Genomic DNA, 26,124 nt, shown 5'->3' on the forward strand with positions numbered 1-26,124 from the left:
TGTGTCCATATATACAGGATAGGAGTAGTAGTACTGTACTGTGCTCATATATACAGGATAGGAGTAGTAGTACTGTGCTGTGCCCATATATACAGGATAGGAGTAGTAGTACTGTGCTGTGCTCATATATACAGGATAGGAGTAGTAGTGCTATGCTATGCACATATATACAGGATGGGAGTAGTAGTACTGTGCTGTGCCCATATATACAGGATAGGAGTAGTAGTACTGTGCTGTGCCCATATATACAGGATAGGAGTAGTAGTACTGTGCTGTGCTCATATATACAGGATAGGAGTAGTAGTGCTGTGCTGTGCACATATATACAGGATAGGAGTGGTAGTACTGTGCTGTGCCCATATATACAGGATAGGAGTAGTAGTACTGTGCTGTGCCTATATATACAGGATAGGAGTAGTAGTACTGTGCTGTGCCCATATATACAGGATAGGAGGAGTAGTACTGTGCTGTGCCCAAATGTACAGGATAGGAGTAGTAGTACTGTGCTGTGCCCATATATACAGGATAGGAGTAGTAGTACTGTGCTGTGCTCATATATACAGGATAGGAGTAGTAGTGCTGTGCTTTGCACATAAATACAGGATAGGAGTGGTAGTACTGTGCTGTGCCCATATATACAGGATAGGAGTAGTAGTACTGTGCTGTGCCTATATATACAGGATAGGAGTAGTAGTACTGTGCTGTGCCCATATATACAGGATAGGAGTAGTAGTACTGTGCTCTGCCCATATAAACAGGATAGGAGTAGTAGTACCGTGCTGTGCAGTATCCAAATATACAGGATAGGAGTAGTAGTACTGTGCTGTGCCCATATATACAGGATAGGAGTAGTAGTATTGTGCTGTGCCCATATATACAGGATAGGAGTAGTAGTACTGTGCTGTGCCCATATATACAGGATATGAGTAGTAGTACTGTGCTGTGCCCATATATACAGGATAGGAGTAGTAGTACTGTGCTGTGCCCATATATACAGGATAGGAGTATTAGTACTGTGCTGTGACCATATATACAGGATAGGAGTAGTAGTACTGTGCTGTGCTCATATATACAGGATAGGAGTAGTAGTACTGTGCTGTCTCCATATATACAGGATAGGAGTAGTAGTACTGTGCTGTGCACATATATACAGGATAGGAGTAGTAGTACTGTGCTGTGCCCATATATACAGGATAGGAGTAGTAGTACTGTGCTGTGCACATATATACAGGATAGGAGTGGTAGAACTGTGCTGTGTTCATATATACAGGATAGGAGTAGTAGTACTGTGCTGTGCCCATATATACAGGATAGGAGTAGTAGTACTGTGCTGTGCACATATATACAGGATAGGAGTAATAGTACTGTGCTGTGTCCATATATACAGGATAGGAGTAGTAGTACTGTACTGTGCTCATATATACAGGATAGGAGTAGTAGTACTGTGCTGTGCCCATATATACAGGATAGGAGTAGTAGTACTGTGCTGTGCTCATATATACAGGATAGGAGTAGTAGTGCTGTGCTATGCACATATATACAGGATGGGAGTAGTAGTACTGTGCTGTGCCCATATATACAGGATAGGAGTAGTAGTACTGTGCTGTGCCCATATATACAGGATAGGAGTAGTAGTACTGTGCTGTGCTCATATATACAGGATAGGAGTAGTAGTGCTGTGCTGTGCACATATATACAGGATAGGAGTGGTAGTACTGTGCTGTGCCCATATATACAGGATAGGAGTAGTAGTACTGTGCTGTGCCTATATATACAGGATAGGAGTAGTAGTACTGTGCTGTGCCCATATATACAGGATAGGAGGAGTGGTACTGTGCTGTGCCCAAATGTACAGGATAGGAGTAGTAGTACTGTGCTGTGCCCATATATACAGGATAGGAGTAGTAGTACTGTGCTGTGCTCATATATACAGGATAGGAGTAGTAGTGCTGTGCTTTGCACATAAATACAGGATAGGAGTGGTAGTACTGTGCTGTGCCCATATATACAGGATAGGAGTAGTAGTACTGTGCTGTGCCTATATATACAGGATAGGAGTAGTAGTACTGTGCTGTGCCCATATATACAGGATAGGAGGAGTAGTACTGTGCTGTGCCCAAATGTACAGGATAGGAGTAGTAGTACTGTGCTGTGCCTATATATACAGGATAGGAGTAGTAGTACTGTGCTGTGCCCATATATACAGCATAGGAGTAGTAGTACTGTGCTGTGCCCATATATACAGGATAGCAGTAGTAGTACTGTGCTGTGCCCATATATACAGGATATGAGTAGTAGTACTGTGCTGTGCCCATATATACAGGATAGGAGTAGTAGTACTGTGCTGTGCTTATATATACAAGATAGGAAAAGTAGTACTGTGCTGTGCCCATATATACAGGATAGGAGTAGTAGTACTGTGCTGTGCCCATATATACAGGATAGAAGTAGTAGTACTGTGCAGTGCCTATATATACAGGATAGAAGTAGTAGTACTGTGCTGTGCCTATATATACAGGATATGAGTAGTAGTACTGTGCTGTGCTCATATATACAGGATAGGAGTAGTAGTACTGTGCTGTGCCCATATATACAGGATAGGAGTAGTAGTACTGTGCTGTGCCCATATATACAGGATAGAAGTAGTAGTACTGTGCTGTGTCCATATATACAGGATAGGAGTAGTAGTACTGTGCTGTGCCCTTATATACAGGATAGGAGTAGTAGTACTGTGCTCATATATACAGGATAGGAGTAGTAGTATTTAGCTGTGCCCATATATACAGGATAGGAGTAGTAGTACTGTGCTGTGTCCGTATATACAGGATAGGAGTAGTAGTACTGTGCTGTGCCCATATATACAGGATATGAGTAGTAGTACTGTGCTGTGCCCATATATACAGGATAGGAGTAGTAGTACTGTGCTGTGCTCATATATACAAGATAGGAGTAGTAGTACTGTGCTGTGCCCATATATACAGGATAGGAGTAGTAGTACTGTGCTGTGCCCATATATACAGGATAGAAGTAGTAGTACTGTGCTGTGCCCATATATACAGGATAGGAGTAGTAGCACTGTGCTGTGCCCATATATACAGGATAGGAGTAGTAGTACTGTGCTGTTCCTATATATACAGGATAGAAGTAGTAGTACTGTGCTGTGCCCATATATACAGGATAGGAGTAGAAGTACTGTGCTGTGCCCATATATACAGGATAGGAGTAATAGTACTGTGCTGTGCCTATATATACAGGATATGAGTAGTAGTACTGTGCTGTGCTCATATATACAGGATAGGAGTAGTAGTACTGTGCTGTGCACATATATACAGGATAGGAGTAGTAGTACTGTGCTGTGCCCATATCTACAGGATAGGAGGAGCAGTACTGTGCTGTGCCCAAATGTACAGGATAGGAGTAGTAGTACTGTGCTGTGCCCATATATACAGGATAGGAGTAGTAGTACTGTGCTGTGCTCATATATACAGGATAGGAGTAGTAGTGCTGTGCTGTGCTGTGCACATAAATACAGGATAGGAGTGGTAGTACTGTGATGTGCCCATATATACAGGATAGGAGTAGTAGTACTGTGCTGTGCCTATCTATACAGGATAGGAGTAGTAGTACTGTGCTGTGCCCATATATACAGGATAGGAGGAGTAGTACTATGCTGTGCCCAAATGTACAGGATAGGAGTAGTAGTACTGTGCTGTGCCTATATATACAGGATAGGAGTAGTAGTACTGTGCTGTGCCCATATATACAGGATAGGAGTAGTAGTACTGTGCTCATATATACAGGATAGGAGTAGTAGTATTTAGCTGTGCCCAAATATACAGGATAGGAGTAGTAGTACTGTGCTGTGTCCGTATATACAGGATAGGAGTAGTAGTACTGTGCTGTGTCCATATATACAGGACAGGAGTAGTAGTACTGTGCTGTGTCCGTATATACAGGATAGGAGTATTAGTACTGTGCTGTGTCCATATATACAGGACAGGAGTAGTAGTACTGTGCTGTGCCCATATATACAGGATAGGAGTAGTAGTACTGTGCTGTGCCCATATATACAAAATAGGAGTAGTAGTACTGTGCTGTGTCCATATGTACAGGATAGGAGTAGTAGTACTGTGCTCATATATACAGGATAGGAGTAGTAGTATTTAGCTGTGCCCATATATACAGGATAGGAGTAGTAGTACTGTGCTGTGTCCGTATATACAGGATAGGAGTAGTAGTACTGTGCTGTGCCTGTATATACAGGATAGGAGTAGTAGTACTGTGCTGTGCTCATATATACAGGATAGGAGTAGTAGTACTGTGCTGTGTCCATATATACAGGACAGGAGTAGTAGTACTGTGCTGTGCCCATATATACAGGATTGGAGTAGTAGTACTGTGCTGTGCCCATATATACAGGATAGGAGTAGTAGTACTGTGCTGTGTCCATATATACAGGATAGGAGTAGTAGTAGTACTGTGCTCATATATACAGGATAGGAGTAGTAGTATTTAGCTGTGCCCATATATACAGGATAGGAGTAGTAGTACTGTGCTGTGCTCATATATACAGGATAGGAGTAGTAGTACTGTGCCCATATATACAGGATAGGAGTAGTAGTACTGTGCTGTGCCCACATATACAGGATAGGAGTAGTAGTACTGTGCTGTGCTCTTATATACAGGATAGGAGTAGTAGTACTGTGCCCATATATACAGGATAGGAGTAGTAGTACTGTGTTGTGCCCATATATACAGGATAGGAGTAGTAGTACTGTGCCCATATATACAGGATAGGAGTAGTAGTACTGTGCTGTGCCCATATATACAGGATAGGAGTAGTAGTACTGTGCTGTGCCCATATATACAGGATAGGAGTAGTAGTACTGTGCCCATATATACAGGATAGGAGTATTAGTACTGTGCCCATATATACAGGATAGGAGTAGTAGTACTGTGCCCATATATACAGGATAGGAGTAGTAGTACTGTGCTGTGCCCATATATACAGGATAGGAGTAGTAGTACTGTGCTGTGCCCATATATACAGGATAGGAGTAGTAGTACTGTGCTGTGCACATATATACAGGATAGGAGTGGTAGTACTGTGCTCTGCCCATATATACAGGATAGGAGTAGTAGTACTGTGCTGTGCCCATATATACAGGATAGGAGTAGTAGTACTGTGCTATGCCCATATATACAGGATAGGAGTAGTAGTACTGTGCTGTGCACATATATACAGGATAGGAGTGGTAGTACTGTGCTGTGCCCATATATACAGGATAGGAGTAGTAGTACTGTGCTGTGCCCATATATACAGGATAGGAGTAGTAGTACTGTGCTGTGCACATATATACAGGATAGGAGTGGTAGTACTGTGCTGTGCCCATATATACAGGATAGGAGTAGTAGTACTGTGCTGTGCCCATATATACAGGATAGGAGTAGTAGTACTGTGCTGTGCACATATATACAGGATAGGAGTGGTAGTACTGTGCTGTGCCCATATATACAGGATAGGAGTAGTAGTACTGTGCTGTGCTCATATATACAGGATAGGAGTAGTAGTACTGTGCTGTGCCCATATATACAGGATAGGAGTGGTAGTACTGTGCTGTGCCCATATATACAGGATAGGAGTAGTAGTACTGTGCTGTGCCCATATATAGAGGATAGGAGTAGTAGTACTGTGCTGTGCCCATATATACAGGATAGGAGTAGTAGTACTGTGCTGTGCCCATATATACAGGATAGGAGTAGTAGTACTGTGCCCATATATACAGGATAGGAGTAGTAGTACTGTGCTGTGCCCATGTGCTGTCACCAGTTAATCCTCATCCAACCCGCCAAATGGATGACACAAAAAAAGAAAATGTTATTTTTCCAGGTTCATGTGTAGTTCTCCATGATAGAGAGTAGGGTGGTACTTACCTATAGTCAGGTATGATAGAGAGTAGGGTGCTACTTACCTATAGTCAGGTATGATAGAGAGTAGGGTGGTACTTACCTATAGTCAGGTATGATAGAGAGTAGGGTGTACTTACCTATAGTCAGGTATGATAGAGAGTAGGGTGGTACTTACCTATAGTCAGGTATGATAGAGAGTAGGGTGGTACTTACCTATAGTCAGGTATGATAGAGAGTAGGGTGCTACTTACCTATAGTCAGGTATGATAGAGAGTAGGGTGGTACTTACCTATAGTCAGGTATGATAGAGAGTAGGGTGCTACTTACCTATAGTCAGGTATGATAGAGAGTAGGGTGGTACTTACCTATAGTCAGGTATGATAGAGAGTAGGGTTGTACTTACCTATAGTCAGGTATGATAGAGAGTAGGGTGCTACTTACCTATAGTCAGGTATGATACAGAGTAGGGTTGTACTTACCTATAGTCAGGTATGATAGAGAGTAGGGTGCTACTTACCTATAGTCAGGTATGATACAGAGTAGGGTGTTACTTACCTATAGTCAGGTATGATAGAGAGTAGGGTGCTACTTACCTATAGTAAGGTATGATAGAGAGTAGGTTGTTACTTACCTATAGTCAGGTATGATAGAGAGTAGGGTGGTACTTACCTATAGTCAGGTATGATAGAGAGTAGGGTGTTACTTACCTATAGTCAGATATGATAGAGAGTAGGGTGGTACTTACCTATAGTCAGGTATGATAGAGAGTAGGGTGTTACTTACCTATAGTCAGGTATGATAGAGAGTAGGGTGGTACTTACCTATAGTAAGGTATGATAGAGAGTAGGTTGTTACTTACCTATAGTCAGGTATGATAGAGAGTAGGGTGGTACTTACCTATAGTCAGGTATGATAGAGAGTAGGGTGGTACTTACCTATAGTCAGGTATGATAGAGAGTAGGGTGTTACTTACCTATAGTCAGGTATGATAGAGAGTAGGGTGGTCCTTACCTATAGTCAGGTATGATAGAGAGTAGGGTGTTACTTACCTATAGTCAGGTATGATAGAGAGTAGGGTGTACTTACCTATAGTCAGGTATATTAGAGAGTAGGGTGGTACTTACCTATAGTCAGGTATATTAGAGAGTAGGGTGGTACTTACCTATAGTCAGGTATGATAGAGAGTAGGGTGTACTTACCTATAGTCAGGTATATTAGAGAGTAGGGTGGTACTTACCTATAGTCAGGTATATTAGAGAGTAGGGTGGTACTTACCTATAGTCAGGTATGATAGAGAGTAGGGTGGTACTTACCTATAGTCAGGTATGATAGAGAGTAGGGTGTTACTTACCTATAGTCAGGTATATTAGAGAGTAGGGTGGTACTTACCTATAGTCAGGTTGCCTTCAGCTTCATAGCAATTATTGAGGTCTGTGGGACACTGGACTTTGTCAGCAGATTGTGTTGAGCAGTGGGACTTGTTGGTGCTGAGACAGGAGTAACACTGGAGACCCCCAGGAGAAGCTGCTGAGGACAGAGGAGGAGACGTCAGACACAACACATCCCTCTATATGTACAGAGAGGACTACGAGCAGAACAGAACATTATGTACAGAGAGGACTAGGAGCAGAACAGAACATTATGTACAGAGAGGACTAGGAGCAGAACAGAACATTATGTACAGAGAGGACTACGAGCAGAACAGAACATTATGTACAGAGAGGACTAGGAGCAGAACAGAACATTATGTACAGAGAGGACTAGGAGCAGAACAGAACATTATGTACAGAGAGAACTAGGAGCAGAACAGAACATTATGTACAGAGAGGACTACGAGCAGAACAGAACATTATGTACAGAGAGGACTAGGAGCAGAACAGAACATTATGTACAGAGAGGACTAGGAGCAGAACAGAACATTATGTACAGAGAGGACTAGGAGCAGAACAGAACATTATGCACAGAGAGGACTAGGAGCAGAACAGAACATTATGTACAGAGAGGACTAGAAGCAGAACAGAACATTATGTACAGAGAGAACTACGAGCAGAACAGAACATTATGTACAGAGAGGACTAGGAGCAGAACAGAACATTATGTACAGAGAGGACTAGGAGCAGAACAGAACATTATGTACAGAGAGGACTAGGAGCAGAACAGAACATTATGTACAGAGAGGACTAGGAGCAGAACAGAACATTATGCACAGAGAGGACTAGGAGCAGAACAGAACATTATGTACAGAGAGAACTAGGAGCAGAACAGAACATTATGTACAGAGAGAACTAGGAGCAGAACAGAACATTATGTACAGAGAGGACTAGGAGCAGAACAGAACATTATGTACAGAGAGAACTAGGAGCAGAACAGAACATTATGTACAGAGAGGACTAGAAGCAGAACAGAACATTATGTACAGAGAGAACTACGAGCAGAACAGAACATTATGTACAGAGAGGACTAGGAGCAGAACAGAACATTATGTACAGAGAGGACTAGGAGCAGAACAGAACATTATGTACAGAGAGGACTAGGAGCAGAACAGAACATTATGTACAGAGAGGACTACGAGCAGAACAGAACATTATGTACAGAGAGGACTAGGAGCAGAACAGAACATTATGTACAGAGAGGACTAGGAGCAGAACAGAACATTATGTACAGAGAGGACTAGGAGCAGAACAGAACATTATGTACAGAGAGGACTAGGAGCAGAACAGAACATTATGTACAGAGAGAACTAGGAGCAGAACAGAACATTATGTACAGAGAGGACTAGAAGCAGAACAGAACATTATGTACAGAGAGGACTAGGAGCAGAACAGAACATTATGTACAGAGAGGACTAGGAGCAGAACAGAACATTATGTACAGAGAGGACTACGAGCAGAACAGAACATTATGTACAGAGAGGACTAGGAGCAGAACAGAACATTATGTACAGAGAGAACTAGGAGCAGAACAGAACATTATGTACAGAGAGGACTAGAAGCAGAACAGAACATTATGTACAGAGAGGACTAGGAGCAGAACAGAACATTATGTACAGAGAGGACTAGGAGCAGAACAGAACATTATGTACAGAGAGGACTACGAGCAGAACAGAACATTATGTACAGAGAGGACTAGGAGCAGAACAGAACATTATGTACAGAGAGGACTAGGAGCAGAACAGAACATTATGTACAGAGAGGACTAGGAGCAGAACAGAACATTATGTACAGAGAGGACTAGAAGCAGAACAGAACATTATGTACAGAGAGGACTAGGAGCAGAACAGAACATTATGTACAGAGAGGACTAGGAGCAGAACAGAACATTATGTACAGAGAGGACTAGGAGCAGAACAGAACATTATGTACAGAGAGGACTAGGAGCAGAACAGAACATTATGTACAGAGAGGACTAGGAGCAGAACAGAACATTATGTACAGAGAGGACTAGGAGCAGAACAGAACATTATGTACAGAGAGGACTAGGAGCAGAACAGAACATTATGTACAGAGAGGACTAGGAGCAGAACAGAACATTATGTACAGAGAGGACTAGGAGCAGAACAGAACATTATGTACAGAGAGGACTAGGAGCAGAACAGAACATTATGTACAGAGAGGACTAGGAGCAGAACAGAACATTATGTACAGAGAGGACTAGGAGCAGAACAGAACATTATGTACAGAGAGGACTAGGAGCAGAACAGAACATTATGTACAGAGAGGACTAGGAGCAGAACAGAACATTATGTACAGAGAGGACTAGGAGCAGAACAGAACATTATGTACAGAGAGGACTAGGAGCAGAACAGAACATTATGTACAGAGAGGACTAGGAGCAGAACAGAACATTATGTACAGAGAGGACTAGGAGCAGAACAGAACATTATGTACAGAGAGGACTAGGAGCAGAACAGAACATTAGGTACAGAGAGGACTAGGAGCAGAACAGAACATTATGTACAGAGAGGACTAGGAGCAGAACAGAACATTATGTACAGAGAGAACTAGGAGCAGAACAGAACATTATGTACAGAGAGAACTAGGAGCAGAACAGAACATTATGTACAGAGAGGACTAGGAGCAGAACAGAACATTATGTACAGAGAGAACTAGGAGCAGAACAGAACATTATGCACAGAGAGGACTAGGAGCAGAACAGAACATTATGTACAGAGAGGACTAGGAGCAGAACAGAACATTATGTACAGAGAGGACTAGGAGCAGAACAGAACATTATGTACAGAGAGGACTAGGAGCAGAACAGAACATTATGTACAGAGAGGACTAGGAGCAGAACAGAACATTATGTACAGAGAGGACTAGGAGCAGAACAGAACATTATGTACAGAGAGGACTAGGAGCAGAACAGAACATTATGTACAGAGAGGACTAGGAGCAGAACAGAACATTATGTACAGAGAGGACTAGGAGCAGAACAGAACATTATGTACAGAGAGGACTAGGAGCAGAACAGAACATTATGTACAGAGAGGACTAGGAGCAGAACAGAACATTATGTACAGAGAGGACTAGGAGCAGAACAGAACATTATGTACAGAGAGGACTAGGAGCAGAACAGAACATTATGTACAGAGAGGACTAGGAGCAGAACAGAACATTATGTACAGAGAGGACTAGGAGCAGAACAGAACATTATGTACAGAGAGGACTAGAAGCAGAACAGAACATTATGTACAGAGAGGACTAGGAGCAGAACAGAACATTATGTACAGAGAGGACTAGGAGCAGAACAGAACATTATGTACAGAGAGGACTAGGAGCAGAACAGAACATTATGTACAGAGAGGACTAGGAGCAGAACAGAACATTATGTACAGAGAGGACTAGGAGCAGAACAGAACATTATGTACAGAGAGGACTAGGAGCAGAACAGAACATTATGCACAGAGAGGACTAGGAGCAGAACAGAACATTATGCACAGAGAGGACTAGGAGCAGAACAGAACATTATGTACAGAGAGGACTAGGAGCAGAACAGAACATTATGTACAGAGAGGACTACGAGCAGAACAGAACATTATGTACAGAGAGGACTAGGAGCAGAACAGAACATTATGTACAGAGAGGACTAGGAGCAGAACAGAACATTATGTACAGAGAGAACTAGGAGCAGAACAGAACATTATGTACAGAGAGGACTAGAAGCAGAACAGAACATTATGTACAGAGAGGACTAGGAGCAGAACAGAACATTATGTACAGAGAGGACTAGGAGCAGAACAGAACATTATGTACAGAGAGGACTAGGAGCAGAACAGAACATTATGTACAGAGAGGACTAGGAGCAGAACAGAACATTATGTACAGAGAGGACTAGGAGCAGAACAGAACATTATGTACAGAGAGAACTAGGAGCAGAACAGAACATTATGTACAGAGAGGACTAGGAGCAGAACAGAACATTATGTACAGAGAGGACTAGGAGCAGAACAGAACATTATGTACAGAGAGGACTAGGAGCAGAACAGAACATTATGTACAGAGAGGACTAGGAGCAGAACAGAACATTATGTACAGAGAGGACTAGGAGCAGAACAGAACATTATGTACAGAGAGGACTAGGAGCAGAACAGAACATTATGTACAGAGAGGACTAGGAGCAGAACAGAACATTATGTACAGAGAGGACTAGGAGCAGAACAGAACATTATGTACAGAGAGGACTAGGAGCAGAACAGAACATTATGTACAGAGAGGACTAGGAGCAGAACAGAACATTATGTACAGAGAGGACTAGGAGCAGAACAGAACATTATGTACAGAGAGGACTAGGAGCAGAACAGAACATTATGTACAGAGAGGACTAGGAGCAGAACAGAACATTATGTACAGAGAGGACTAGGAGCAGAACAGAACATTATGTACAGAGAGGACTAGGAGCAGAACAGAACATTATGTACAGAGAGGACTAGGAGCAGAACAGAACATTATGTACAGAGAGGACTAGAAGCAGAACAGAACATTATGTACAGAGAGGACTAGGAGCAGAACAGAACATTATGTACAGAGAGGACTAGGAGCAGAACAGAACATTATGTACAGAGAGGACTAGGAGCAGAACAGAACATTATGTACAGAGAGGACTAGGAGCAGAACAGAACATTATGTACAGAGAGGAATAGGAGCAGAACAGAACATTATGTACAGAGAGGACTAGGAGCAGAACAGAACATTATGTACAGAGAGAACTAGGAGCAGAACAGAACATTATGTACAGAGAGGACTAGGAGCAGAACAGAACATTATGTACAGAGAGGACTAGGAGCAGAACAGAACATTATGTACAGAGAGGACTAGGAGCAGAACAGAACATTATGTACAGAGAGGACTAGGAGCAGAACAGAACATTATGTACAGAGAGGACTAGGAGCAGAACAGAACATTATGTACAGAGAGGACTAGAAGCAGAACAGAACATTATGTACAGAGAGGACTAGGAGCAGAACAGAACATTATGTACAGAGAGGACTAGGAGCAGAACAGAACATTATGTACAGAGAGGACTAGGAGCAGAACAGAACATTATGTACAGAGAGGACTAGGAGCAGAACAGAACATTATGTACAGAGAGGACTAGAAGCAGAACAGAACATTATGTACAGAGAGGACTAGGAGCAGAACAGAACATTATGTACAGAGAGGACTAGGAGCAGAACAGAACATTATGCACAGAGAGGACTAGGAGCAGAACAGAACATTATGTACAGAGAGGACTAGGAGCAGAACAGAACATTATGTACAGAGAGGACTAGGAGCAGAACAGAACATTATGTACAGAGAGGACTAGGAGCAGAACAGAACATTATGTACAGAGAGGACTAGAAGCAGAACAGAACATTATGTACAGAGAGGACTAGGAGCAGAACAGAACATTATGCACAGAGAGGACTAGGAGCAGAACAGAACATTATGTACAGAGAGGACTAGGAGCAGAACAGAACATTATGCACAGAGAGGACTAGAAGCAGAACAGAACATTATGTACAGAGAGGACTAGGAGCAGAACAGAACATTATGTACAGAGAGGACTAGGAGCAGAACAGAACATTATGTACAGAGAGGACTACGAGCAGAACAGAACATTATGTACAGAGAGGACTAGGAGCAGAACAGAACATTATGCACAGAGAGAACTAGGAGCAGAACAGAACATTATGTACAGAGAGGACTAGGAGCAGAACAGAACATTATGTACAGAGAGAACTAGGAGCAGAACAGAACATTATGTACAGAGAGGACTAGGAGCAGAACAGAACATTATGTACAGAGAGGACTAGGAGCAGAACAGAACATTATGTACAGAGAGGACTAGGAGCAGAACAGAACATTATGTACAGAGAGAACTAGGAGCAGAACAGAACATTATGTACAGAGAGGACTAGGAGCAGAACAGAACATTATGTACAGAGAGAACTAGGAGCAGAACAGAACATTATGTACAGAGAGGACTAGGAGCAGAACAGAACATTATGTACAGAGAGGACTAGGAGCAGAACAGAACATTATGTACAGAGAGGACTAGAAGCAGAACAGAACATTATGTACAGAGAGGACTAGGAGCAGAACAGAACATTATGTACAGAGAGAACTACGAGCAGAACAGAACATTATGTACAGAGAGGACTAGGAGCAGAACAGAACATTATGTACAGAGAGGACTAGGAGCAGAACAGAACATTATGTACAGAGAGGACTAGAAGCAGAACAGAACATTATGTACAGAGAGGACTAGAAGCAGAACAGAACATTATGTACAGAGAGGACTAGGAGCAGAACAGAACATTATGTACAGAGAGGACTAGAAGCAGAACAGAACATTATGTACAGAGAGGACTAGGAGCAGAACAGAACATTATGTACAGAGAGGACTAGGAGCAGAACAGAACATTATGTACAGAGAGGACTAGGAGCAGAACAGAACATTATGTACAGAGAGGACTAGGAGCAGAACAGAACATTAGGTACAGAGAGGACTAGGAGCAGAACAGAACATTAGGTACAGAGAGGACTAGGAGCAGAACAGAACATTATGCACAGAGAGGACTAGGAGCAGAACAGAACATTAGGTACAGAGAGGACTAGGAGCAGAACAGAACATTATGTACAGAGAGGACTAGGAGCAGAACAGAACATTATGTACAGAGAGGACTAGGAGCAGAACAGAACATTATGTACAGAGAGGACTAGGAGCAGAACAGAACATTATGTACAGAGAGGACTAGGAGCAGAACAGAACATTATGTACAGAGAGAACTAGGAGCAGAACAGAACATTATGTACAGAGAGGACTAGGAGCAGAACAGAACATTATGTACAGAGAGAACTAGGAGCAGAACAGAACATTATGTACAGAGAGGACTAGAAGCAGAACAGAACATTATGTACAGAGAGGACTAGGAGCAGAACAGAACATTATGTACAGAGAGAACTACGAGCAGAACAGAACATTATGTACAGAGAGGACTAGGAGCAGAACAGAACATTATGTACAGAGAGGACTAGGAGCAGAACAGAACATTATGTACAGAGAGGACTAGGAGCAGAACAGAACATTATGTACAGAGAGGACTAGGAGCAGAACAGAACATTATGTACAGAGAGGACTAGGAGCAGAACAGAACATTATGTACAGAGAGGACTAGGAGCAGAACAGAACATTATGTACAGAGAGAACTAGGAGCAGAACAGAACATTATGTACAGAGAGGACTAGGAGCAGAACAGAACATTATGTACAGAGAGGACTAGAAGCAGAACAGAACATTATGTACAGAGAGGGACTAGGAGCAGAACAGAACATTATGTACAGAGAGGACTAGGAGCAGAACAGAACATTATGTACAGAGAGAACTAGGAGCAGAACAGAACATTATGTACAGAGAGGACTAGGAGCAGAACAGAACATTATGTACAGAGAGGACTAGAAGCAGAACAGAACATTATGTACAGAGAGGACTAGGAGCAGACAGAACATTATGTACAGAGAGGACTAGGAGCAGAACAGAACATTATGTACAGAGAGGACTAGGAGCAGAACAGAACATTATGTACAGAGAGGACTAGGAGCAGAACAGAACATTATGTACAGAGAGGACTAGGAGCAGAACAGAACATTATGTACAGAGAGGACTAGGAGCAGAACAGAACATTATGTACAGAGAGAACTAGGAGCAGAACAGAACATTATGTACAGAGAGGACTAGGAGCAGAACAGAACATTATGTACAGAGAGGACTAGAAGCAGAACAGAACATTATGTACAGAGAGGACTAGAAGCAGAACAGAACATTATGTACAGAGAGGACTAGGAGCAGAACAGAACATTATGTACAGAGAGGACTAGGAGCAGAACAGAACATTATGTACAGAGAGAACTAGGAGCAGAACAGAACATTATGTACAGAGAGGACTAGGAGCAGAACAGAACATTATGTACAGAGAGGAATAGGAGCAGAACAGAACATTATGTACAGAGAGGACTAGGAGCAGAACAGAACATTATGTACAGAGAGGACTAGAAGCAGAACAGAACATTATGTACAGAGAGTACTAGGAGCAGAACAGAACATTATGTACAGAGAGGACTAGGAGCAGAACAGAACATTATGTACAGAGAGGACTAGGAGCAGAACAGAACATTATGTACAGAGAGGACTAGGAGCAGAACAGAACATTATGTACAGAGAGAACTAGGAGCAGAACAGAACATTATGTACAGAGAGGACTAGGAGCAGAACAGAACATTATGTACAGAGAGGACTAGGAGCAGAACAGAACATTATGTACAGAGAGGACTAGGAGCAGAACAGAACATTATGTACAGAGAGGACTAGGAGCAGAACAGAACATTATGTACAGAGAGGACTAGGAGCAGAACAGAACATTATGTACAGAGAGGACTAGGAGCAGAACAGAACATTATGTACAGAGAGGACTAGGAGCAGAACAGAACATTATGCACAGAGAGGACTAGAAGCAGAACAGAACATTATGTACAGAGAGGACTAGGAGCAGAACAGAACATTATGTACAGAGAGGACTAGGAGCAGAACAGAACATTATGTACAGAGAGGACTAGGAGCAGAACAGAACATTATGTACAGAGAGGACTAGGAGCAGAACAGAACATTATGTACAGAGAGGACTAGGAGCAGAACAGAACATTATGTACAGAGAGGACTAGGAGCAGAACAGAACATTATGTACAGAGAGGACTAGGAGCAGAACAGAACATTATGTACAGAGAGGACTAGGAGCAGAACAGAACATTATGTACAGAGAGGACTAGGAGCAGAACAGAACATTATGTACAGAGAGGACTAGGAGCAGAACAGAACATTATGTACAGAGAGGACTAGGAGCAGAACAGAACATTATGTACAGAGAGGACTAGGAGCAGAACAGAACATTATGTACAGAGAGGACTAGGAGCAGCACAGAACATTATGTACAGAGAGGACTAGGAGCAGAACAGAACATTATGTACAGAGAGGACTAGGAGCAGAACAGAACATTATGCACAGAGAGGACTAGAAGCAGAACAGAACATTATGTACAGAGAGGACTAGGAGCAGAACAGAACATTATGCACAGAGAGGACTAGGAGCAGAACAGAACATTATGTACAGAGAGGACTAGGAGCAGAACAGAACATTATGTACAGAGAGGACTAGGAGCAGAACAGAACATTATGTACAGAGAGGACTAGGAGCAGAACAGAACATTATGTACAGAGAGGACTACGAGCAGAACAGAACATTATGTACAGAGAGGACTAGGAGCAGAACAGAACATTATGTACAGAGAGGACTAGGAGCAGAACAGAACATTATGTACAGAGAGGACTAGAAGCAGAACAGAACATTATGTACAGAGAGGACTAGGAGCAGAACAGAACATTATGTACAGAGAGGACTAGGAGCAGAACAGAACATTATGTACAGAGAGAACTAGAAGCAGAACAGAACATTATGTACAGAGAGGACTAGGAGCAGAACAGAACATTATGCACAGAGAGAACTAGGAGCAGAACAGAACATTATGTACAGAGAGGACTAGGAGCAGAACAGAACATTATGTACAGAGAGGACTAGGAGCAGAACAGAACATTATGTACAGAGAGGACTAGGAGCAGAACAGAACATTATGTACAGAGAGGACTAGGAGCAGAACAGAACATTATGTACAGAGAGGACTAGGAGCAGAACAGAACATTATGTACAGAGAGGACTAGGAGCAGAACAGAACATTATGTACAGAGAGGACTAGAAGCAGAACAGAACATTATGTACAGAGAGGACTAGGAGCAGAACAGAACATTATGTACAGAGAGGACTAGGAGCAGAACAGAACATTATGTACAGAGAGGACTAGAAGCAGAACAGAACATTATGTACAGAGAGGACTAGGAGCAGAACAGAACATTATGTACAGAGAGGACTAGGAGCAGAACAGAACATTATGTACAGAGAGGACTAGGAGCAGAACAGAACATTATGTACAGAGAGGACTAGGAGCAGAACAGAACATTATGTACAGAGAGGACTAGGAGCAGAACAGAACATTATGTACAGAGAGGACTAGAAGCAGAACAGAACATTATGTACAGAGAGGACTAGGAGCAGAACAGAACATTATGTACAGAGAGGACTAGGAGCAGAACAGAACATTATGTACAGAGAGGACTAGGAGCAGAACAGAACATTATGTACAGAGAGGACTAGGAGCAGAACAGAACATTATGTACAGAGAGGACTAGGAGCAGAACAGAACATTATGTACAGAGAGGACTAGGAGCAGAACAGAACATTATGCACAGAGAGGACTAGGAGCAGAACAGAACATTATGTACAGAGAGGACTAGGAGCAGAACAGAACATTATGTACAGAGAGGACTACGAGCAGAACAGAACATTATGTACAGAGAGGACTAGGAGCAGAACAGAACATTATGTACAGAGAGGACTAGGAGCAGAACAGAACATTATGTACAGAGAGGACTAGAAGCAGAACAGAACATTATGTACAGAGAGGACTAGGAGCAGAACAGAACATTATGTACAGAGAGGACTAGGAGCAGAACAGAACATTATGTACAGAGAGAACTAGGAGCAGAACAGAACATTATGTACAGAGAGGACTAGGAGCAGAACAGAACATTATGTACAGAGAGGACTAGGAGCAGAACAGAACATTATGTACAGAGAGGACTAGGAGCAGAACAGAACATTATGTACAGAGAGGACTAGGAGCAGAACAGAACATTATGCACAGAGAGAACTAGGAGCAGAACAGAACATTATGTACAGAGAGGACTAGGAGCAGAACAGAACATTATGTACAGAGAGGACTAGGAGCAGAACAGAACATTATGTACAGAGAGGACTAGGAGCAGAACAGAAGATTATGTACAGAGAGGACTAGGAGCAGAACAGAACATTATGTACAGAGAGGACTAGGAGCAGAACAGAACATTATGTACAGAGAGGACTAGGAGCAGAACAGAACATTATGTACAGAGAGGACTAGGAGCAGAACAGAACATTATGTACAGAGAGGACTAGGAGCAGAACAGAACATTATGCACAGAGAGGACTAGGAGCAGAACAGAACATTATGTACAGAGAGGACTAGGAGCAGAACAGAACATTATGTACAGAGAGGACTAGGAGCAGAACAGAACATTATGTACAGAGAGGACTAGGAGCAGAACAGAACATTATGTACAGAGAGGACTAGGAGCAGAACAGAACATTATGTACAGAGAGGACTAGGAGCAGAACAGAACATTATGTACAGAGAGGACTAGGAGCAGAACAGAACATTATGTACAGAGAAGACTAGGAGCAGAACAGAACATTATGCACAGAGAGGACTAGGAGCAGAACAGAACATTATGTACAGAGAGGACTAGGAGCAGAACAGAACATTATGTACAGAGAGGACTAGGAGCAGAACAGAACATTATGTACAGAGAGGACTAGGAGCAGAACAGAACATTATGTACAGAGAGGACTAGGAGCAGAACAGAACATTATGCACAGAGAGCACTAGGAGCAGAACAGAACATTATGTACAGAGAGGACTAGAAGCAGAACAGAACATTATGTACAGAGAGGACTAGGAGCAGAACAGAACATTATGTACAGAGAGGACTAGGAGCAGAACAGAACATTATGTACAGAGAGGACTAGGAGCAGAACAGAACATTATGTACAGAGAGGACTAGGAGCAGAACAGAACATTATGTACAGAGAGGACTACGAGCAGAACAGAACATTATGTACAGAGAGGACTAGGAGCAGAACAGAACATTATGTACAGAGAGGACTAGGAGCAGAACAGAACATTATGTACAGAGAGGACTAGGAGCAGAACAGAACATTATGTACAGAGAGGACTAGGAGCAGAACAGAACATTATGCACAGAGAGGACTAGGAGCAGAACAGAACATTATGTACAGAGAGGACTACGAGCAGAACAGAACATTATGTACAGAGAGAACTAGGAGCAGAACAGAACATTATGTACAGAGAGGACTAGGAGCAGAACAGAACATTATGTACAGAGAGGACTAGGAGCAGAACAGAACATTATGTACAGAGAGGACTAGGAGCAGAACAGAACATTATGTACAGAGAGGACTAGGAGCAGAACAGAACATTATGTACAGAGAGGACTAGGAGCAGAACAGAACATTATGTACAGAGAGGACTAGGAGCAGAACAGAACATTATGTACAGAGAGGACTAGGAGCAGAACAGAACATTATGTACAGAGAGGACTAGGAGCAGAACAGAACATTATGTACAGAGAGGACTAGAAGCAGAACAGAACATTATGTACAGAGAGGACTAGGAGCAGAACAGAACATTATGTACAGAGAGGACTAGAAGCAGAACAGAACATTATGTACAGAGAGGACTAGGAGCAGAACAGAACATTATGTACAGAGAGGACTAGGAGCAGAACAGAACATTATGTACAGAGAGGACTAGGAGCAGAACAGAACATTATGTACAGAGAGGACTAGGAGCAGAACAGAACATTATGTACAGAGAGGACTAGGAGCAGAACAGAACATTATGTACAGAGAGGACTAGGAGCAGAACAGAACATTATGTACAGAGAGGACTAGGAGCAGAACAGAACATTATGTACAGAGAGGACTAGGAGCAGAACAGAACATTATGTACAGAGAGGACTACGAGCAGAACAGAACATTATGCACAGAGAGGACTAGGAGCAGAACAGAACATTATGTACAGAGAGGACTAGGAGCAGAACAGAACATTATGTACAGAGAGGACTAGAAGCAGAACAGAACATTATGTACAGAGAGGACTAGAAGCAGAACAGAACATTATGTACAGAGAGGACTAGGAGCAGAACAGAACATTATGTACAGAGAGAACTAGGAGCAGAACAGAACATTATGTACAGAGAGGACTAGGAGCAGAACAGAACATTATGTACAGAGAGAACTAGGAGCAGAACAGAACATTATGTACAGAGAGGACTAGGAGCAGAACAGAACATTATGTACAGAGAGGACTACGAGCAGAACAGAACATTATGTACAGAGAGGACTAGGAGCAGAACAGAACATTATGTACAGAGAGGACTAGGAGCAGAACAGAACATTATGTACAGAGAGGACTAGGAGCAGAACAGAACATTATGCACAGAAAACTTTATTGGGGTTTATTGGGGGGATCTGTTCATATGGGGGAAGTTTCCATACAACATAATAGGAAAAATGGTCTTTTTTTGGGGTGGGGGGGTTTTCTCAAGAGGGGTCGTCTTCTGGAAATTTCACTGAATATATATTACTTCATTATCTTCTGTTATACTGTACATGTATATAAATGCAGCCATTAAATCAACATATTAACGTACTATTACATATATCACAGTCCTGCTGCTACTAACAACATACACAAAGGTCTGAATACACATCTAATACACATCTATTACACACCTCATCACATACAGAGAGGAGAGATACACGGGTTTGTTAGGGTGGAAGCTGCTTACATTGAGGTGTATATTTGAATTCGATGTATATATGATATAGGCAGCCACCTCTCTGATGCAGTGGTCATGCGTGACCCCGACATCTCAGAGGTTATAATTGTCAGTATCTTTTTGTAAAAAACACTTTGAAGGTTATCTTTTCATGCCGATTTTTATATTTTTACAATATCATATTGTTACATTTTGGATTATTCGATATACATTTCCCGCTCTGAGACGCCGGGTGTATTCCTATGTAAATGTTACAACCTTTGTGACAGATAAATATTTCCTCCTGGATCATGTCGCTGTTTGCCTTGATTTTACAAGGGGACATTTTTTTGGCATTGTCCCATTTTCAATATCATAAACTTGTCACCAAGATCAGAGGGGATAAAGGTCACCTCTCCTATCTCAATAGATGTATGAGCTGAGCTCCTGTATGTATCTCTCCTGACTCAATGGATGAGCTGAGCAACAAGGGGAGTCACCACTAGGAGGAGCTCAGGAGATTACTACATACTGTATATACAGTCACCACTAGGAGGAGCTCAGTAGATAACTACATACTGTATATACAGCCACCACTAGGGGGAGCTCAGGAGATTACTACATACTGTATATACAGCCACCACTAGGGGGAGCTCAGGAGATTACTACATACTGTATATACAGCCACCACTAGGGGGAGCTCAGGAGATTACTACATACCGTATATACAGTCACCACTAGGAGGAGCTCAGGAGATAACTACATACTGTATATACAGCCACCACTAGGGGAAGCTCAGGAGATTACTACATACTATATATACAGCCACCACTAGAGGGAGCTCAGGAGATTACTACATACTGTATATACAGCCACCACTAGGAGGAGCTCAGGAGATCACTACATACTGTATATACAGCCACCACTAGGGGGAGCTCAGGAGATTACTGCATACTGTATATACAGCCACCACTAGGGGGAGCTCAGGAGATTACTACATACTATATATGCAGCCACCACTAGAGGGAGCTCAGGAGATTACTACATACTGGATATACAGCCACCACAAGGAGGAGCTCAGGAGATCACTACATACTGTATATACAGCCACCACTAGGGGGAGCTCAGGAGATTACCACATACTGTATATACACCACCACTAGGGGGAGCTCAGGAGATTACTACATACTGTATATACAGCCACCACTAGGGGGAGCTCAGGAGATTACTACATACTGTATATACAGCCACCACAAGGGGGAGCTCAGGAGATTACTACATACTGTATATACAGCCACCACTAGGGGGAGCTCAGGAAAATACTACATACTGTAAATAAACCACAACCACTAGGGGGAGCACAGGAGATTGCTACATACTGTATATACAGCCACCACTAGGAGGAGCTCAGGAGATCACTACATACTGTATATACAGCCACCACTAGGGGGAGCTCAGGAGATTACTACATACTGTATATACAGCCACCACTAGGGGGAGCTCAGGAGTTTACTACATACTGTATATACAGCCACCACTAGGGGGAGCTCAGGAGATTACTACATACCGTATATACAGTCACCACTAGGAGGAGCTCAGGAGATAACTACATACTGTATATACAGCCACCACTAGGGGGAGCTCAGGAGATTACTACATACTATATATACAGCCACCACTAGAGGGAGCTCAGGAGATTACTACATACTGTATATACAGCCACCACTAGGAGGAGCTCAGGAGATCACTACATACTGTATATACAGCCACCACTAGGGGGAGCTCAGGAGATTACTGCATACTGTATATACAGCCACCACTAGGGGGAGCTCAGGAGATTACTACATACTATATATGCAGCCACCACTAGAGGGAGCTCAGGAGATTACTACATACTGTATATACAGCCACCACAAGGAGGAGCTCAGGAGATCACTACATACTGTATATACAGCCACCACTAGGGGGAGCTCAGGAGATTACCACATACTGTATATACACCACCACTAGGGGGAGCTCAGGAGATTACTACATACTGTATATACAGCCACCACTAGGGGGAGCTCAGGAGATTACTACATACTGTATATACAGCCATCACTAGGGGGAGCTCAGGAGATTACTACACACTGTATATACAGCCACCACTAGCGGGAGCTCAGGAGATTACTACATACTGTATATACAGCCACCACAAGGGGGAGCTCAGGAGATTACTACATACTGTATATACAGCCACCACTAGGGGGAGCTCAGGAAAATACTACATACTGTATATAAACCACCACCACTAGGGGGAGCACAGGAGATTGCTACATACTGTATATACAGCCACCACTAGGAGGAGCTCAGGAGATCACTACATACTGTATATACAGCCACCAGTAGGGGGAGCTCAGGAGATTACTACATACTATATATACAGCCACCACTAGGGGAGCTCAGGAGATTACTACATACTGTATATACAGCCACCACTAGGAGGAGCTCAGGAGATTATTACATACTGTATATACAGCCACCACTAGGGGGAGCTAAGGAGATTACTACATACTGGATATACAGCCACCACCACTAGGAGGAGCTCAGGAGGTTACTACATACTGTATATACAGCACCACTAGGGGGAGCTCAGGAGATTACTACATCCTGTATATACACCATCACTAGGGGGAGCTCAGGAGATTACTACATACTGTATATACAGCCACCACTAGGAGGAGCTCAGGAGATTACTACATACTGTATATACAGCCACCACTAGGGGGAGCTCAGGTGATTACTACATACTGTATATACAGCCAACACTAGGGGGAGATCAGGAGATTAGCCATCACTAGGGGGAGCTCAGGTGATTACTACATACAATATATACAACCACCACCAAGGGGAGCTCAGGAGATTACTACATACTGTATAAACAGCCACCACTAGGAGGAGCTCAGGAGATTACTACATATTGTATATACAGCCACCACTAGGGGGAGCTCAGGAGATTAATACATACTGTATATACAGCCACCACTAGGAGGAGCTCAGGAGATTACTACATACTTTATATACAGCCACCACTAGGAGGAGCTCAGGAAATTACTACATACTGTATATATAACCACCACTAGGGGGAGCTCAGGAGATTACTACATACTGTATATACAGCCACCACTAGGAGGAGCTCAAGAGATTACTGCATACTGTATATACAGCCACCACTAGGGGGAGCTCAGGAGATTACTACATACTGTATATACAGCCACCACTAGGGGGAGCTCAGGAGATTACTACATACAGTATATACACCACCACTAGGGGGGGGGCACAGGAGATTACTACAAACAGTATATACACCACCACTAGGGGGAGCTCAGGAGATTACTACATACTGTATATACACCACCACTAGGGGGAGCTCAGGAGATTACTACATACTGTATATACAACCACCACTAGGGGAACTCAGGAGATTACTACATACTGTATATACACCACCACTAGGGGGAGTTCAGGAGATTACTACATACTGTATATACAGCCACCACTAGGAGGAGCTCAAGAGATTACTACATACTGTATATACAGCCACCACTAGGGGGAGCTCAGGAGATTACTACATACAGTATATACACCACCACTAGGGGGAGCTCAGGAGATTACTACATACAGTATATACACCATCACTAGGGGGAGCTCAGGAGATTACTACATACTGTATATATGCCACCACTAGAGGGAGCACAGGTGATTACTACATACTGTATATACAGCCACCACTAGGGGGAGCTCAGGAGATTACTACATACTGTATATACAGCCACCACTAGGGGGAGCACAGAAGATTACTACATACTGTTTATAAAGCCACCACTAGGAAGATCTCAGGAGATAACTACATACTGTATATACAGCCACCGCTAGGAGGAGCTCAGGAAATCACTACATACTTTATATACAGCCACCACTAGGAGGAGCTCAGGAGATTACTACATACTGTATATACAGCCACCACAAGGGGGAGCTCAGGAGATTACTACATACTGTATATACAGCCACAACTAGGGGAGCTTAGGAGATTACTTCATACTCTATATGCAGCCACCACTAGGAGAAGCTCAGGAGATTGCTACATACTGTATATACAGCCGTTACTAGCGGGAGCTCAGGAGATTACTGGATACTGTATTTACAGCCGCTACTAGGGGGAGTTTAGAAGATTACTACATACTGTATATACAGCCACAACTAGGAGGAGCTCAGGAGATCACTACATACTGTATATACAGCCACTACTAGGGGGAGCACAGGAGATTACTACATACTGTATATTCAGCCACCACTATGAGGATGTCAGAAGACTACTGCATTAGGTAAAAACAACCACCAATAACAGGAGCTCAGGAAATTACTACATACTGTATATACACCACCACTAGGGGGAGCTCAGGAGATTACTCCATACTGTATATACAGCCACAACTAGGGGAGCTCAGGAGATTACTTCATACTCTATATGCAGCCACCACTAGGAGGAGCTCAGGAGATTACTACATACTGTATATACACCACCACTAGGGGGAGCTCAGGAGATTACTACATACTGTATATACACCACCACTAGGGGTAGCTCAGGAGATTAGTACATATTGTATATACAGCCGCCACTAGGGGGAACTCAGGAGATTACTGCATAATGTATATACAGCCACCACTAGGAGGAGCTCAGGAGATTACTACATACTGTATATACAGCTGCCACTAGGGGGAGCTCAAGAGATTACTTTATACTGTATATACAGCCACTACTAGGAGGAGCTCAGGAGATTACTACATACTGTATATACAGCCACCACTAGGGGGAGTTTAGAAGATTACTACATACTGTATATACAGCCACCACTAGGGGGAGCTCAGGAGATTACTACATACTGTATATACAGCCACCACTAGGAGGAGCTCAGGAGATTACTACATACTGTATATACAGCTACCACTAGCGGGAGCTCAGGAGATTACTACATACCGTATATACAGCCACCACTAGGGGGAGCTCAGGAGATTACTTCCTACTGTATATACAGCCACCACTAGGGGGAGCTCAGGAGATTAATTTATACTATATATACAGCCACCACTAGGAGGAGCTCAGGAGATTACTAAATACTGTATATAAAGCCACCACTAGGAGGAGCTCAGG

At 42.8% G+C, this 26,124-nt stretch overlaps 1 protein-coding gene across 1 annotated transcript in view; it reads right to left on the reverse strand.

Annotated features, from left to right (window-relative positions):
• LOC140065333 (uncharacterized) overlaps positions 1 to 26,124 on the reverse strand; it is a 48,300-nt gene that overhangs the window by 2,657 nt on the left and 19,519 nt on the right. The window contains exon 7 of the mRNA XM_072112923.1: positions 7,300 to 7,437. Coding sequence (XP_071969024.1) covers positions 7,300 to 7,437 — 138 coding nt within the window. The remainder of the gene's footprint in view (positions 1 to 7,299; positions 7,438 to 26,124) is intronic.

Source organism: Engystomops pustulosus, chromosome 6 (genome assembly GCF_040894005.1).
Source record: "Engystomops pustulosus chromosome 6, aEngPut4.maternal, whole genome shotgun sequence".
Taxonomy (NCBI): Eukaryota; Metazoa; Chordata; class Amphibia; order Anura; family Leptodactylidae; genus Engystomops; species Engystomops pustulosus.